General features: G+C 35.7%; 1 protein-coding gene across 1 annotated transcript in view; it reads left to right on the forward strand.

Annotated features, from left to right (window-relative positions):
- The window catches only part of LOC145675533 (heterochromatin-stabilizing protein CFDP1-like), a 67,602-nt gene extending 48,952 nt beyond the window's left edge, over positions 1 to 18,650 (forward strand). The window contains exons 6-7 of the mRNA XM_081746020.1: positions 9,775 to 10,080; positions 14,207 to 18,650. Coding sequence (XP_081602146.1) covers positions 9,775 to 10,080; positions 14,207 to 14,300 — 400 coding nt within the window. The 3' untranslated portion in view covers positions 14,301 to 18,650. The remainder of the gene's footprint in view (positions 1 to 9,774; positions 10,081 to 14,206) is intronic.
- Positions 18,651 to 19,326: the final 676 nt, after the last annotated feature.

Raw genomic sequence — 19,326 nt, forward strand, 5'->3', positions numbered from 1 at the left:
AAAAAAAAAGATGTATGACACGAACAGGAATCGAACCCGGAACCCTTTACTCATGAGTCAAAGATTTTCCTCACTTAGTAACTGTGTGCGTCGTACAATATATGCAGCGAGTAGAAAACTTTAAAACGGTTTTTCCCCGTTATTTTTGACCATTGCACTCTCCCAGTTTGCAGTATTAATTCTTTAAATGTGCACTACCAACTCGCAAAAAATGGCCCCGAAGTTCACTTACCAAAGTCTGCCTTCTCCTTGTTAGTCAGGTCACAGATTACTAAATTTTCGTTGACTTATTTTCACAACGCAGAAATCTGTAATTTACGAACGGACAACACAATTAGTATGTTAAAATAGTAGTCCATTTTTGATCTGCTATAAGGAGTGTTGGAAAAGTTTCTGCAAACTACTATTGACAGTGGCACTGATGTTCTGCCATTATCAGACCTTTCTATATTTGAAGTATCTCAGATACTACTGTTCCGATTGTGTCAACAGCTGCTTCATGCGACACAAATGACTCACCACGCATCTTATTTTTCATGTGTGGGAACAAAAAGAAGTCCTTAGTTTTCAGTAAGGTTAGTAAGGGTAATCAGTCATTCGACATTTTGTCTGAACAAACATCAACAATTTGGAATGTTGAGTGGAAACTGGCGTTGTGGTGGTGAAGAATGATGCTACGATTTCAGTTTGTTTTACGCACTTTACTGATCTCTGGCAAGCAAACTGTTGTAGAACCCTCAGCATTTACAGTACTTTGATCTTCTAAAGCTGTGATTGCCACATATCCGGTATAAAAGAAGAAACAAATAATCGTTTGCTTGGCGGCACCTATCGAACAATTTCTGTTAGTTTCGGCTCACTTTGAAACACTCAAATAGTGAATTGGTGTTTAGTTTCGGGTTTGTATAAATACCGTGTTTACGCGATTCTAAGGCGCATTTTTCTGTCATTTTTTTTCTTTCTTTTTTATCCTTTAAAATAAAAACGCGTCTTAGATTTGAGTTATGCAAATTTAGACCAGTGAGATGGAGTTTTGCCAAAATTTGCTAATTCCGTTAGTCACGATTCTGTAAAGAATGTGTATTTTGTGTGTATTTGGCCACCAAAGTGAAAAAATCGGAAAAGATATTGATGCTGATGAGGAAATAGATGATGAGCAGTAACGTGTCAGTGTTGTTTTTGCGAGTGAGTGCAAAACAGAAGAAAAGAAACAAGTTTAAATAATTCCTGAATAATTATTTGTTTGTGTATGTGTGTGTGTGTGTACATACTGGTATAATATACATAGTGGTATAATATGGTATGATACTTATAATGAATTGCTATAAAACTGACGCAAGCAAGTGTTGTACCGTAATTACAGTAGGAAAAAAGGTACCAGCAGATGCACATACCGTAAATTCCAGCAGTAAGTTCAATGTTTCTTTATTTACCATAACATTATTTGTTTTCCCATGTTTTTATTATTATTATTATTTTCATTTTTAAAATCAGTGCAGTGTAGATTTTTTTTTATTTTTGCCTTACATTCGTTTTTTTTTTTTTTTTTTCCTTTCTTCAAAAATTAAGGGTGCTTCTTACATTTGAGGGCGTCTTAGATTCGCGTAAATACATTAGATCCAAGTTTAGTCCCCCATAATGATGTACAAGGTGTAATCGAAGAGTAAAATATAGTTGCTCAATGCTATCTGTCAATGTTGTATCCATTTTAATTAGTAAGCCCGGTAGCCTAAACCTTCGGTTCAGTCACTTTCAAGGTTGAACGAGTTGTGGCATGTTAGTTGGCTTCCAGATGCAGAAGAGTGAGAACGTGTTAAGAGTGTCTGTCGCGCGCCAACAAAATAAGTTTTGTGCTAAGCTGAAAACAAAAATGCCAAAGAAGCTTACGAAGTGTCATTGTATGGCGATGAAGCGATGGCATTGAAGACTGTTACAAGTGGTGTGAGCGATTCAAAAGCGGCAAGGAGTAGGTTGAAAACGAGCAACGATCGAAACGTCCTTCGACGTCAGAAACAGATGAAAACATGCAAAAAGACACACAAATGATTTCAAACAAGCGAATGACTATTCGAGAGGTTTCCGAAGAACTAAACATCTCGTATAGGTCCATGGAAAGCATTTGAACCGCCGATTAAATCGGCAAATGGCTTCCTTCTTCACTACAAAAACGCGCCGTACCACACCTTGCTATTGATCCGCAAGTTTTTGGCCGAAAATATATTCCTGTCTATCCGCATTCGCTGTGCTCTCCAGATATAGCACCATGCGAGTTCTATTTTTTCCCAAACAGTAAAACCGTGCTTCATGGGAAACGTTTGAACACCATTCCTGACATTGAGATGGCCACGACAGAGCAGCTGAATTCCCTTCCAAAAGAAGCCTTCCAGAAATGCTTCCAGTCATGGATTCAATGTTAGGATAAGTGCATTGCTAGCCAAAGACAGTACTTTAAAGAAGATTAAAGCAAATTCCATGCAAGCTTATTACTTTGTTTCTAATAAAAATATTCATCGTATTGTTTGATCATACCTCCTAACACACGAAATTTGGTTTGCCTCAATCGGTTTTTTCTACACCAATTGACAAGAGCATGTTTTGAGTTTCGAGCAAGCTGTGTGGGATCCAGCGGCGTGAAAGTTTCCGTACGTTCAGGTGACATATGCATGTATGCATTGCTTTCATGTCAATGATAAAAAATGCCTGAACCTCGCGGTATCACCGCATCATCAACGTAACTGGCAACAACAGACGAGGATAGACAACCTTTACGAAATTCATCATTGAGAAATGTGCCACTACACTGAAATTCGGAAAATGAATTGCATACAGTCTTTTTGAATGGTGTTCATTGCCAGAAGCCAAATGAAGTCGCTTGATGCATTGTTTCGATGCTAAGTACATTTGAAATCATTTTTAAAAAAAAATACCTGAAAGTGTACACGAAAATTTTCAATTTCTCACACAAAACTACTACTTCAAATTGTTGTAAAAAGTTTAAATGAATAGGCTTAAACGAAGATAATTCAAACATAGAAAGGTCAAGTTTTCCGAATTGCAGGGCTCATAACGTGTCACTTCTTTAACTAAAAGTTACCTTTTTCAAATTTGTCACTAAAAGTTACTTTTTGGGGAGGTAAAGTGACTTTTTCGTGTAATTTATGTTCTGCAGTGGCAGTTTTCTAAGAAAAAATATTATAAAAATAAATGGAAAAAGGCAGAAACTTGTTACTCATTACTCTTCTGGAAGCTTCAGTACTTGCTGCCACATGTGAAACAGTCAGCTTTATTCTCACTTCAGCTTTTATTCTTTCTAAAGCACAGTAGATGGTTGGTGGACGCTTAAGCTTGGTGTCGTTATTTACGTCGTGGTTCGGAACAACTTTTATTTCTCATATATTCCCCCTTTTCTTAGTTATGTTTCCCAGTTAAGCCATGACGTAAACGACCACTGCCCATGCTTACAGTTTCAACCTACAATAACTGGGAATATGGTAGATGAAAATGTAAGCAACGTAAAGTTTGTTGTTTAGCTACACATACAAAGAAAATTAAGTATTAAACAATTAACAAATGATAACGTCACTTTTCGATAAAAGAAATATAATGTTACTATAAGAGCACAAGTATTACATGCTTTTATATTTCAATATTCATCATTAACAATTTAATACTAACGACGCTATGGTGGCTTCGCTTTAGTAATGAATAAAGTGGTGGCTTAAAATGTTGATAGACTCACGTGTGTCTTCGGCTAGCCTGTTGATGCTGCGTCTTTGATGTCTTGCACTCGAGTATATGCACTATGAGTTCCAATCGTGTCTTCTCCACTAATTATTCCGGATGACGCTATGCGTGTGTTGTCAGCTTTATGACCTCAATCAAGTCGTGTTTTGAAGTTCCGCTTACATTCACAATAATAAAGAATGTCTCGCTTGATTAGTGATATAACAACGTTTTCGAAATATCCATTACGTTTAATCTTCAACACTAATGTATGAATTATTAAACTGATAGTTCAGGCCTTCTTCATCACAAACGAGCTACAACTCAAAGCGAACGGGCTACATTCTAAGCAGCAGAGTACGCTGCTCTTCGGAGGAGGGCGCGCTACGACGCGTAGACTGGGAGCATGAAGGCTCCCTCAAACTGTCCCCTGCAGACTGAATGCTTTGTTCAATTCACTATCATATACATGTTTTTGGGTGTGGGGCTCTCTGGTGATGACGTATAATGACAAGTTCGCACTCTTTGGCTAAAGAAGTGCGGACATTTTAAATAATCAAATCAGCGTTGAGCACTGTCAAGAAGTAAAGTGTTCTTGCGACTTTCCCGTTTCTTTCGGGACTGAGAGCGTTCACAAAGAGGGTCGTTGTTTCTGCGTCGTATGTCCATATACGGTTACGAAATCTAACGGAAGTCTACTAACACAGATGAAGAGACATACCAAAGCGATGACAAAGAGTTGCTAGAACATTTGAATCTATACGAGGGTTGGTTAATAAAGTTCAGAATAAATCTATTTTCTCAATGTTTCTTTTAAATCACAAAAAAAAAAAAAAAAAAAAAATGAGCTGTGGGACGGTGACAAGCTCTCAAGGTGGGGTTGAAAACCCTTCTGTGTCTATTTTTTTTATCACAATAGTCTTTTAGTTTTCTCTCGTAATAGTTAACACTCCGCTCAACGTTGTGTGTGTGTGTGTGTTTGTGTGGTTCATCATGTTCCTTTTGTGTTATGCTTCTTGTATGTTCTTAAGAGTAGGTGATGAATTTGAATATTTCATAGCTTTGAGAACTCTCAATGATAAGTTAATATAATGTCTGGGATGAAGAAGTTCGGAAGTAGGCCAGAACTGGTTCCACTTACTCAGAATCTTTTTAGATCTGCTAAGTCTGCTCACCGTAACTACAAAGCATACTTAGAAAACCTAAGAAAGAAGGAAGCTCAAAAAGAAGAAGTAGAGAAGAAAAGATGAAACAAAACAACAAGCTAAGAGAGAGGTGATGGACAAATTGACAAAGGAAAAAAGGGGTGTGATGAGATTTTGGTCACTTTTTCGTGTGCTTTTGGTCACTTTTCAACTATTTACAAGAGACCAGACCACTATAAGCCCTGGAATTGTATAGTAGCTGAACACTAGCGCAACTGTTAGCAGTAGTTTGCAAAAACTTTTCCAGTAGCTCTCGGATTATGTACTTTTACAATCGATGCCCTAAGTTATCAGAAATTGACACATTTCCTTTTAGGTGTTTTTACAAGTTACGAGTAGTAGGGGTGTCACTATAACCGCCACCAGGTTATAGAAGTATTTTTTGTAGACGCTCTGTATATTTCGTAAAGACAGTGATTTTTTTTCGATTTATCCTATATTCTGCGACGCAAATAAGTTCTTTCTTCGATGGGAATTGCTTTTTTCCCACACAACTGGACAAAGTCTTTCATCGTTTTTCCATATATATCTTTAAAACATTGCTTTTTGGTGAGAACATTTCAGTGAGCCACAAACCTTATCAGTGTTTCTCTCTGACTTATTAATATGCACAGTATATATTCTGCAGTTATTTGGAACTGAATTAAGTGCTTCCTTTAATCATTTATGGAAATATTAGCTAACCAGATGTTCAAGTGACCAGAGTTACGCCAGTCACATTGATTTTGCAGTTCCTTATCTGTACTTTCTCACGCCCGAGTTATCACAATGTCTCGTGCATCGTGGCGAGTGGACTAAAATTAACATAAATTATTTTCCGTGTTCTGTTTGTATGTGCATACAGGTGCTTTAACTGAGTGGTTTTTGGAATGAACTGCCAACACTCTTTAGTCAGCCACTGCAGCTCGTATCTAGAACTTTTGCGGTCGAGGAGTTTGACTCCGGAATTGTGTGCAGCCATCACGCACGTCGCGTCAGGGATCAAGTATGACTTTGTGTTGAGGGGCACAAGCTATTAGCTGGTGAAGGACGTTTTCTTACGGCTAGCCCCAATCAACAAGTCCCAGGTTCATAAACCTTGTGCGCCAAAAACGTTTTAAACGCGCCCTTCAACATCAGCATTCCACTTCGGAAATTATTTCGCTGAAGACCCATCTTAACGCTTCAGGATTGTTTGGCGCAGCAACTGGATTACTACGTGGGATTACCCCGGTGACCCTTTCCCAGTGCTAATCCCCCAAGTGCGTCGATGGTGTGAGAAAAGCATTTATAGTGAAATCTCAGTCATAACCTCCTATATATAAATCACAGTGATAAAAAGGGCTTCAATATAGTGAAATGTAAAGTGCGATTTTAATAGTGGAAATAATTATATATATTCTGTGTTAAGTGCTGTAATCATTTCTCTTCGTTATTTTTTTCCTTTATAGTATTCTAATAAATAAGTATAGTGTTATTTAATCCATTGTGTTTTCGTTGTGTATGTGAATGATATTTGTGTGCGTTATGGTCTGGATGACCGTCTGATCGTCCGTGAGGTTTTCGAGACGAGACACCCGAACCTCTCTGCGCCTAATGCTCATCTCATCATTGAGACCGACGAGCGATTTGGAAATAACTTGTAATCTCTTCTTGGAAAGGTCCTTCAGCGTCTTACATAGGTAAGTCCAGGTCTCCAGGAGAATACTTATTGGTAGAAGAACAATGAGCGGTTACAAATAAATGGCCGCCCGAACAGAGACCACGAATTGGTTATATCACCGATAGGAAAACCCAAACAATAAAAGATGCATATATTTTTAATATGCAGTACATAAATATAATCTATTACAGCAGAATAAACACTATGAACTGCGTCAGGCAATGAACGGTATACTCTTTAACGCCATAATAATTCTTTTGTTTAGATTGTCCCAAAAACTACACATGAGAATTTACGCCAAACCTGTCGTTTTTGTTCAGTTCAGTGTGATCTATCGATTAATATATGAAAGGTAAGGAGAGAGAAAAAAGGAGGAATGTCACAAAACTGCATTTTCGAGAAAACGGCGTTTTTATATTTTAAACCGCGTAAAAAAAGAATAGGGTAGTCGGATCTTTTGCCCCTTTTTACATGGACATTTCGACATCTACATATGCATGGCATATACTGTCAAATAGTACCAAGAGTTACCAACAGATAGGACAAAGCACATACATGAATATTCCTTGTTTTTCCCCTTTTATCCTTCATCTGACTTATACGAGGGTCAGGCAAAGAGTTCCTGAAACTTGATTACATACACACCACAATACAAGTATACCTTTACTTAATCGATAGACATTTTCGGAATACACATATTTCCTCCACCGCTCCTGCCATTGCTGGAAACACCGACGAAATGACTCTTTCGGCATCTTCTGGAGTCCAGCCGTCGCGTCGGTTTTGATGTCTTCTCACGAGGGGGGCGCGGTGGCTCAGTGGTAGAGCGTTCACCTCTGGTGCTTGGGGTTCCGGGTTCGATCCTAGCCCCCGCCAAGTGAACTGTGGTAGACAAACACCGTGCTCGTGGGTTTTCTCGGGGTTCTCCCGTTTCCTCCCACTTTCTTCATTCCACTATTTCACTCATCTCTCTCATCATCACCGTCTCCTTTAGCCTAACCGGCATAACCGTGGGACGTAAAACTTAAAGATTTCATTTCATTTTTGTCTTCTCACGATGGCGAAACAAGTACCGGTGCTGTTTTCCTTAAAGCATTTTCACCGTAGACTGACCTTGAGGGTATCAAAGTAGGTATCTAAAGCAAATTCCCCAATTTACACAAAAACTAGATGTTGGCGCATTGTTCGAACTGCGACAGTGCTCCAATTGACCACCACAGAATCCTCTGTTTAGCTACACTACTTGCAAACTGACCTGTTCACACTTAAGTCATATTCATAATTAGGATACCTAAGGACTGTACAGTATAAGATTCACTATGATTGCATGAGAAATGCCAAAACTACATTCCGGGAACTTTTTGACAGCCCCTCGAAATTGACGTAATTAATTTTGCCCTTTCTCTCATTAGCCATACTGTGTGGTGTCATAATGTAAAACTTGACGAGAGTGTACTTAAGGATCAGTTGCATTAGGTGTTGTTTTTATCGTACAGCAGCAATTTTGTGGTTTACATAAACATTCGATTTTCTAGAAAACTACGCATAAAGATTTAGTCTTCCATGTCATTTTGTTCAGCTGAATGATATTTATTGATTAGTCTCATCTTCGATTTGTGGCCCCGCGTAGCGTAGTCGCCAACGCTCTCGTTTGTGGTGGGAGCGATTCCCGGTGAGGACTCCCGGTCGAAAAAAGTGTAAAAGCTTTTTTTTTTTTAGGCCAGCCATCCTGAGTGAGTTTTTCCTGTGTTTTCCCCATTCAAACCAGGCAAATGCCAGGATGGTACCTAACATACAGGTCCCAGGTCGTTTCCTTCGTTCCCTTTCCTCCCGCAGTATGATCACGGAGGGGCATCATTCCTCATACGTGACGGGCTAACATGGCCATAGATGGCGAAATCCCAGAAATATAATTCCTAATTCTTCATCTTCGATTTTATTATATATATATATATATATATATATATATATATATAATATTAAACAGAAATAACAATGCAGAATTAATTAATACTAGCTGAACCTGCGCTTTCTACACAGCGCATCATTCGCATATGAGCATAAATCTCCTTCTCATTCCTCACAACATATGTACATGTCCCTTTACAGACACAAGTGAAAGATGTCTTGATTAAAAGAAATCGGCAAGGGGTATCATAAAGGGGAGATTTGTTCGATTATTTTTTCTCAATGTCTCGCACCGTTTGCAAGATTTGAGCCTACTTCCGGTTGGAGTTTCTAATTCATGTATAACCAGTGTTTTCTTTATTCTTGCATGCAATATGTAATAAGCAAATACATTACATATACAATTAATTATAAAGTCAGTCATATATGGTGTTCATTGGGCAAAACAATCAAAAAATAAAGATTTATCTTAGACTCGAGAAATGGTTATCCTTCCTTTTTCATTATTATTTGGCCATGAAACAAACGCTTGAGACATATACAACCCCTATATACAACAATGTGGTGTTGGAATGTATAATGCGTAGGATGTGATGCTTGTTTTTTTTTTTTTTTTCAACACTTCCAATGTACCCGTAAAAATGTAATAAGAAAATAGTGGCCACGTTTTTTAAAAATTCAATTAGAACTGGACAATCTACATGAAATTTGCAATCGATCAGTGAAAACGTCATCTTTCTAGAGCCTGTAGTTTCCGAGATCTCATTGTCGAAAGGATTGACCACAAACATATGAACGTAGTATAAAAGAACTCGGAAGATGGCAGCACAGTTCACGTGCATTGATTTTAGAGAAGGCTTATCAAAATACAAAGGCTTTGAACAATAATTTTAAAACATAAACTTTATAAAAATGATGTATTTAACTAATTTATTTAAAGTACACATTCTCAAATTGTTATGTTTGTCTCTGTTGAACGTGAAATCACACATAACCGTAAATGAAAGATTTGAAAGCCAAAGTTATAGGTTGGAGCTCAGTCGCTTTTCATTGCTATTGTAACATTTTAATAGACAGAATATCTGACAATGTCGGCAAACAGTGAATAGCAACCCGTTTTGAAAATAGGTGAAGGCATATAGTTAAGTATAAATAAATAGTGCTGCCCTGTACCAGGACATGTGTAGTATAGAAGAATTTCGTTCTTCAGTATAATGTTATACATTTATACGATCTGTAACAATTTGCAGCTCAATGTTGACCTATCCAATTACATTTTTGTGTTGCTTTTCGTAGAGTGACGAAGGAAGTAGATGCAAGTTCAGAAGAAGCAAAAGCAGCCACTCTCCAGCCATTAAATGAGAAGCAGTCTGTAGGTCGAGGCGAAAGTGGAAGAGGTGCTCCAGGAGTGTTAGGGCGAGGAGCAGCTCTTGGCCCTGGGAGGGGCAGAGGAAGAGGTGGAGGCCTAAGCAGTGTTTTAGGCCAGCTGGGGAAGAAGAATAAGTTGAGTACGTTGGAAAAATCAAAGCTGGACTGGGATAAATTTAAGAAAGACGAGGGAATTGAAGATGAAATCCAGACATTCAACAAAGGAAGAGATGGGTATGTTGGTCTTTATTTCTGTTCTTTACATAAAACGTGGATTTTTCTTTCCTTCGGCATAGTTCGAGAAAATATTACTTCAAATTCTGTTCGTATACAAGAAATTGGAGGATTATTCATAAAGATGTTATCGTATCATTCTATAGTACGTGAAGGTAGCACCATCTTAAAACATTTAAATTTACTAATGATACGAGTAGTTATTGCGTAATAAGACTTTGCTTTTTCAACCAACAGGGTGTCTGTCGGTCATGAAAGTCAAGAAATTTAGCTTTCGGGTCACGATTTTTTTTCTTTTTTTCTGTACAAATAAAAGTAAAGACTGAAAAATTTTGCTCTATAAAAGGTCGAAATTCGCCACCAAAAATGTGTATGGTCGGCTTTAAAAGCTACCAAATCACAAGCAAAGCGCGCTTCTATTGCATTCATGAAAATTCGGCCTAATTCGCATCCAAAATCGCTCTTGAGAATGTTATGAAATTACATGCTTTGGTAAAGAAAAGGTCACCAAAAAATCACGAAATTTCATTTTGGAATTTTAGTAGACACCCTGACCAACCATATGACTCGAGCTCCGTAGTGTCTACAAAGTTCTCCCTGGAGGTCTGGTAGCTAGCGTGTATACTTTTGGTACACGAAATACCAAACTCGATTTCCAGAGGGATGACATTAAATGCATTACAGAGATTTGAATTCCACTTTAAACTGTAGGTCCACGTCTTATATAGCCTCAGTGCTGAAAAGGAACTCGATACTTAAACAAACAAAACATATAGGACAGTATTCAGAGAGCATTCCTTAATCAAGCGCTAGTCACCCAATTAGTGTCGTATTAGCTCTGTACTAACGACTGTACTTTTTGTTATTTAGAGTCTGCTTGGAGTTCAGCTAATAAGTTGATTTGGGTATGATTATCTAATACAACCCTAATACCTCGAGTGAGGAAAATAAATGTGGCAACCGCGGAAATCTAGATGTGTGTAAAAATGAAAGTATATGAAATACGAAATTCGAAATGGTCTCTTTGTGATTTGACAGCACAACAACCTTATAAATAGTTACGAAATCGAAATATAATTAACGTATTCATTCCTGAGGGATGTATTTACGGGGGAATAAATAGAAGTCAATTAATATTAGTGACAATGGAAGGATTATGTTGTAATTATAAGGGAAGATAATTTATCGATCAGTTGTGGGTATACCTTAGAAAACTGGAAATTTTCAACTCATCTCTCACTGTTTACGTTAAAAAACAGTTCTGCTATTGTAATATCATAACAAGAGCTTAGCGGAGGAACCAAGTGTGTGTAGTTACCAGTGAGTGGAGAATACTTACGTTGATTATAATCGTAAAGTCTCCCTATAAATGTTTCAGAGATAAATGCATGTTAGCTCCTACACTACCTCCCGAAAGTTTTCGAACATCCAGGATTTTTTTTCTGACTATTTATTGTGAACCTAATTATTTTTGGCACGGCAACTTTTCCGTTATATGTTAGAGGTATTTCTACTTAAAGTGTAAAGAGAAGAAAATGATTTTTCTTTTTGTAAAAAAAAAAAAAAAAAAAAAAAAAAGCCTTTTTTTTTACAGAAAAATACACGAGTCGCCGTTTTATTCCTAAAATATTTTTTTTAGACAAACGCGAAAAAATGTCTGTAAAAACAAATAGAAACCAGTATAATGCTTAGAATGTGCTGAGGTTAGTTTCTAATGTAAAATTAAGAGAAAACAGCAACGAAATTTGTACATATGTCCCCTATATATCGTGTAACCAATTTAAGGAATAAGCAGCGGTGTCACGTTTACACCATGTGAAGACTTTGGTTTGTATGGAATATTATCTCAGTTAATATTGAAACTGGAAGTGGGAGTAAATTTTTACCACTTACAATTTTAGTAAAGAGATTAGAGTGGAGACGGAATGTATTCTTGGAACGTTTGATTGCAAAAAACCGCTTCTCGCTGTTACTGATCATCGTCAAAACCAGAACTTGTCAATTTCAGCCACTTCAGTTGAATAAGGGACTAAGAAAAGATGGTACCTATTCTTAATCGAGAGAAATTGTCCTCCTCCTGGATTCGAACCCGAGACCTCTTGATTATAAAAGCGACGAGTCTGGAGGACATCTGATAGAAATACATTGTACTAATCTTGCATACTACTTAAGTGTCTCTTCAGAAGGGCAGACAGATACACAACTGCACAAATGAAAACATTGTACAGAGTTATATACATTATAAAAATAAATGGACAATTTCAAAAGTCTACAGAGTACAGATTCAATTTAGTCCAAGTTAGTTCAATGAGTCTGAGATACAGCAACATAATTTGTATATCAGTAAAAGAAATGAATAAAGATGCGAATCATTTGAGTTTACATTGTCTCTGAACTATTCATTCATATACATATGCAGAAAATACTTTTGATTTCAATAAATCACTTACGTTTATGTTTCCTAGGTTTGTGTGTAAACGTTACCATAAAGTTCACACGATTTGTGGCATTTTCGCTTTTATATTTATTTTTTGGTTTAAACTTTTTTTTTTTTTAATTACCTGGTTTAAACCACCTTGGTTTAGATCAGTCATCCCTGCATAGTAGTCATATTTCTATAAAACAAGACATTTTTGTTTCTTTATAAAAATATCTTTCATACAGGTATCAGCACCTAAAGCCGAAAAACGATACCTTAAAGCAGCGTTTCCCAACCGGTGTGCCGCGAATGGGCCGCTGATGTGCCGCGAGGAAATTAAAACAAAATTATTAATTATATAACAACCAAATTGCAAGACAGGAAAAATGTCTATTTATATTTCACATTACTATGAACCTCTACAATGGAAAAAAAATACTGTAATTGTAATATATTATTGTACATACATTACTACTACATAGATTGTATTTCGAAAACAGAACTTTATTAATTTTAGAAATGGTGACGTATATTAACCATGTTAATAAATTATAAGTTTCACACTGTGTTACTTCTCTGTACATTTTTAATGTTGAAAAAAGTATTTATTATCATTGTTATGACCATTATTGCTTCTTTATTGTTACAGATTATTTCGTAACTTGAAATTTTAAAATCTCATTCTATCCTTTCGACAAAGCAAACACGAATACAAATTACCTCCATCTGCTTTAAAAGTATAAGAGATTTGTTTGTTCGTTCGTTATTTAGTGAAAGGTTGGATACAGTCTTCGAAAAGAAAGTGTATTTTTAAAAGCCTGAGTGCTATATTTCATTGAAATCGTTTTCAATTTTTGAATTAGAATGAAAAATAAGCATGCTTTCGAAAAAATACTAGTGATCGAGCTTTCTTCTCTGTGAAAAGGGGGTCAGTAATCACAGAAAAAAAATTACGACGGTATTTTCTATTTACAAATAATAATAATAATATCTACGAGTGTGCCGCGAGAATTGAAGTTACACCCGTAGTGTGTCGCAAGTTGAAAAAGATTGAGAAACGCTGCCTTAGAGAATACTTTATCTTCATGATTATAGCAGCAATTACTGATAGCACTGCAAAGAATTTAGATTTCCGTTCCTTTTCTGCATAATTTCTTGCGTTTTCGATATTGAAGGAACATTCATAGTGCATTTTGACCTCATTTTGTTTAATATTAGTATTAAAATTGCATAGTACCTTGTGATATTTACATTTAATATTACGTAATTCTTTTCGCGATATTGTGCAGGAACTAGCGGATCCAGCTTAGAACTTACTTCGACTCACTTCTCACTCTGTATAGTATTCTTGTGTAAAGAGTTTATTTCATGATATTTTAGTTTTACTTCAGGTCCTACTGGTGGGTGATGCATGTTCAGCGCATCAACCCACAATACATTACTTTTGACTTTCTTAATCCATAGTTCGTTACTTGATTCAAGTAACTTCCCTACTTATCCATACACGATGTCATATCAACTTCAAAAAGATTTGAACGCCCACCGGGAATCGAACGCAGAACCTAATTCAGTGATGACAAACTTATTGATCATTAATCAATGAAGATCATATATTATTGTCGTGTGAATAGCACGAAAAAGTAATTGTGTTTGTGGTTAAAATTTGAAATTATACTAACTGAAGCACCCTGGTGTTTGTATTTGCAGGTATTTGGAACGGCAAGACTTTCTTCAAAGGACTGATGTACGACAGTTTGAGATAGAAAGGGAACTTCGTACGTCACGAAGGAGTAATAGATAAACCTTCTTAGTAGAAAGGTGGTGCATAATTTTCCTGAACATAGATAAAATCGATTACGTTCGATGTAACAAGTAGCTTGACAACTGTACTCCACATCATTGCTTCAGGTTAAAATTCTGTTGTGGACTAGTGTCTTTATGTTACAACATTCAGCAGTAATCAATAATACGAAACATGGTTAGATAGAATATTCTTCAACACTTCTAACATTGTGAGCAGCGTAAGATGGGATAGAAACAAAGGTTATTCAGTTCAAGGACTGCAGAACACAGATACAAATATACATATGTACAAATAAAATTGAATCTTTTTCAATAACATCATTAACATTTTTCTTTGAAATGCAATGAGTGACATCATATTATCTTCAGTATAGCATTGCTATAATCATATCTTTGAGGAACGTGTAAATAAACAAACTGAATGTAAAATCGAAAAGTGTTGGTTTTCTGTCCACAGTTTATTTTATTTAACTTCTTCGATTGAAAATCATCTTAGAGCTTTCTTCTTCAAAGCTCAACTGTTAATATGAACATCATAACTGTTCACAAATTATAATTTTAAAATTTATTGACATGAGCAATCATAATATTATTTCAACAAAAATTTGAAAAGAAATAAGAGAACAGATAGTACTCTAAAAATGAGAGCAGTAAATTCTTTTGAAATATCAGAATTGTGTAAAATAAGTTATGGATGGAAAACCAAAAGTGTTAATATATTGAAATCTCAAACATCGTAAGTATTTTCGTGAAATTGCTGTTTATTCTACACTGTTTGTCCAAGACTCGTGACCAGCTGTGTTAACGAAGTTATGAGTACCTAGGAATTCCGTTTAAACGTTAGCTGTAGTCAGTTAGCAGTAATGAGGTTGCATTAAAATAATCATGATAATTTCTCAATGAGATGTATTTGAGATAGATGTAAGTTCTTATTGAAAACTGTCTCTAAGTTCTACTTAAATTTATTATGAGTTCTATTTTTAAAATATAAGATTGCTTCAAATAAAACATTGACCGAAACTTCCAAGTACAGTAATGTTCTGTATTATAAATATAAATGTTAATGATAATTGTTCTTCTGTTGTCCACACGCCTCCAGATTGAAGTTGGTCAAGAAATAGCTTCCTTCAGCGGTATGACAGCAGTCTAGGACCAGATGAAGTCGTAGATGATAAAACGGGGCTTATGTCAAAGTGTATCACATGCAAATTGTTGTAGTGATGTGTTGGAGATTTATTTCATTAGTTCACATCAAGAGCATTACAACTCGCACATTATTATGTCAGTACAGTCATCTGTTTATTGGTAGCCAGAAGCAACTCATGAATTTTATGATATGTAGGGTGTAAATAAAATACAGCGACAGCAGAAACGTTTCCCTGGCAGTTAGATACTCCAGTTTACTTAAAATATATTAAGTCGACGTTGAGATAGGCGATATCATTCGAAAAATTTCTAAAAAGAAAAACAAAATTCTCTTCGTGAAGCATTCGAACAAAGATGATTCCTCTCCATAAATAGTAGAGTGAGGTTCCCCAGGTGATGTGTCGCTAAATACTGGATTTAGGATAAAAGTACCCTTGCTAAGAGAGAATGCGTATCATTTGCTGCGCAGCCGTATTTTACATCCACATTTAGCTCTACAGATGTAAGTTCGTCAGTAGTGTGGAGAATGAAATGAACGGAACTATTCCTTTTTCAACATTTTTTCACGAGTACCCTTCCCATAACCCTCATATAATATAATGGGAAACAGCTTCTAGTGACGCCATGATCTCAAATATGGAAATATCAGTAATGTCAATACAGTCAATGTTTTATTTGAAGGAATCGTATAAAGGTCTTTTCAACCCGATCCTATTTTGTGAGGAATATTCAAGGTATCATTACATTTTTTATGTAAAAAAAATTGACATTTTGACGCATAATCCTATATTCTTGGGTGGAATGTTTCCTCTTAAAATAGAATTCAGTAATAAATATATGAGGAAACTACGAACTGCTTAGTGCCTTGAGCATATTGACTGACGTGTGACAATGGTTTAAATGTTGATGGTTGATTTGAGTACTTTTATTTCCTCAGTTAATCCTATTCAGTTCCAGGACAAAATTACGACAATGTGAGAATAATAGTGTACATTCAAACTCGATAAGATTGTTTTGTATTTCTATACTATTGAGAACCTTGGACGCAACAATAGTCAACTATCCCAATCAAGAGTGCAACTCTTCAACTTCAAATATATATATGTCACTATAGACTTCCGAGTGAAGTTATTTTATCTTCCATTCTAGTGTTTCCCAACCTGGAAGCTTTCGATTCTTGGGTATCTGTGAGAGTGACCTTCGTAATGATAAATGTTTCTGCACTCAGTTAATCTAATGATAGTAAGCGTTATAATGGTGGTAGTAAACGTATAATGGTCCTCTAATGTTATATATACGTCCCATTTCACTAATTGCTATTCTTCTTGCAAGAACATACTGCTATTGGTGCGCAACAATATTTCATCATGTTTAGTTGCCAGCAAAAACGCATACATGCCCCTATATGTTACCAGTAATTGTGGGACGAATCGATCAATTAAGAATACATTTTTCAAAACAAATACTCTGATTTATTCATTCCTAATTATTGATAGAAAAAACGTGTGATATACATTTGTGCATTGCCCGTATATAAAATTCAAACTCAAGATGGCATGAAACACACTCAAGCTTATGCCCCTCCAGGTTTAAATGTTCGCTTTGTATTGGACATAACTTTCAATCTGCATTGCATAGAAGTTACCGATAGGCAAAACAGATTGGGAAACACGCATACAAAATACATGTATGCATATGATTATGAATGATTCATCGGGTTTGAAACAGTTATACAGTATTTAAGTATTAAAACATCTATAACACATACAATGAGGAATGATACTTGAAGATATACAGAAACGTTCCAAGTTTCATACCTGCTATTGCAAATGTTCGATGTGGCTTCCTTTTGTCACACCACATACATCTGTGGGGCACTGTGGCTCAGTGTAGAGTGCTTACTTCTGGCGCGGGGTCTCTGGTTTGATCTCCGGCCAAGAAAACTCGTAGTGGGCATCGTATCAGTGTTTTTTTCGGAGTACTCCCGTTTTCTTCCACTTCCTCATTCCATCACATTCATTTGTCTTAATCATTGTCTGCCTTACTCTAAAGACCGTAAACGTGGGACGTTAACCTGAAAGATTTCATTTATGACATACATCTACGCGGTAGTCTAGTTCGCGCCACACGCGTCCCAGTGTTTCATCAGAAACATTTGGACGTTATATGATTTTACCTTTTACACAGGCAGCCAGTGTCTTTACCTGTCTACAGAATGCATGCTGTACAGTAGCAACGGAAAAATCACTTCTCATGTTACAAAACACAGGATGCTCTCTGCTGCATAGACGCCATTTTTTAAACGGCTTGTGTGCTACCTGTGTCACTATAAGTCAAGATTATGAATATGAGAAATTAAACTTTTACATGTGTTCTTTAGTTTCACCATTAGCACAAACGTATGGTATTAATAGTTTTCAACATCTTTTACTATAAAACCCGATGAACCTTTATAATCACCCTGTATATATATATATATATATATATATATATATATATATATATATATATATATATATATATATATTTATAGAAAGAAAGAGAAATTACAGCCGTCATTTTCAATGTAACTGAAGCCATTTTCATACCTTTATGTACTAGTGAAAAAGAGAAAGAAATTATATGAATGAAAACCGAACATCCATGCACCCACGATTTGTTGCACATATATATATGCGTACATATTTTTAAGAAGCTCTATAATCTGCTCGTAATAATTAGTTTATCGTAATAATGATCAAAGTGTTCCTTACAGTGAGTAACAGAATTATTTGTAGAAGTCTTTAGAAAGAAAATTGTTCCCAAACTGGTCACGTAGTTTTTTATTTAATTTTTATATTGTTTTCATTTAGTTATTCTTACAGTAAAATCACGAGTTCAGCACGCAAGTATCAGTTCTTTTTGTCTGCGTACTTGAATTTCCATTTGTTCAGTATTAGTCATTGGCAATGACAGGGAATTCTTTACTTTTGTATGTGGTTTTTAAGTATGAGTGTATTTAAATATATTTTAGATACATTGTCGTATAGAAAAAGCTCCTGGTGTATCAGGTGGCATGTATACCTCATATTTGTAATATCTTGATAATAACTTTTTTGTCTTTGAAATGGTTCACATGAATAAAACTGTGTTACTTGTAATTACAAAAGACTGCTCTGAATGTAATGCTTTTAAAAAGTATATAAATTCACTCTTCATCTAATGCTTTGCACGTCATTGATCCATGGCAAAATTTGTACGAGTATTCATCTCTGTATACCACTAGTTTTCTTAACAGACCAAAATCAGCCTACGTGAATACATGGGTGAATAGAAGGTACGGACCATCACACTAAATTCTCTCTCCCCCATTTTTAAAATTAACTCATATGGTCAATTTACTCCTGGGACATTTATTTATGAAATAAAAATAAAATAACAAAAGGCGTTTTGAAAAAAAAAAAAAAAAAAGTATTCTGAAGAAAATTTATCCCCAAGAGTAAACTTTCCTTTACCGTCTTTTTCATGAGAAATAATTTAATTATATTACAGGGTACTTAATTAAATATTGAGTTACGAAATGTGAACAAAATCACGTGAACTGTTTTTGAGAAAATTATTTGGAAAGTATTTACCTCCAAGAGTAAAGCAGGCCTTGTAGATTTAACCTGTCTTTAGCATAATCGAGCGGGACTCACAAAAATTTCCGTTAATGATAGGCTTCCGGCTAACAAAAATAGTAGACCTATGCAGCAGAAAAAAAACATATAATAGACATACTGACTAGTGGAATACAGTGAGATGATGTACTGTCTTAGTCTATTTATTTCTACTGCGAATTAATACATGCAAAACTTACAATAAGCAGAAAAAATACTGTACATATGTTAACTTTTTTT

This window comes from Thermobia domestica, chromosome 18, assembly GCF_964235325.1.
Source record: "Thermobia domestica chromosome 18, izTheDome1.hap1.1, whole genome shotgun sequence".
NCBI lineage: Eukaryota > Metazoa > Arthropoda > Insecta > Zygentoma > Lepismatidae > Thermobia > Thermobia domestica.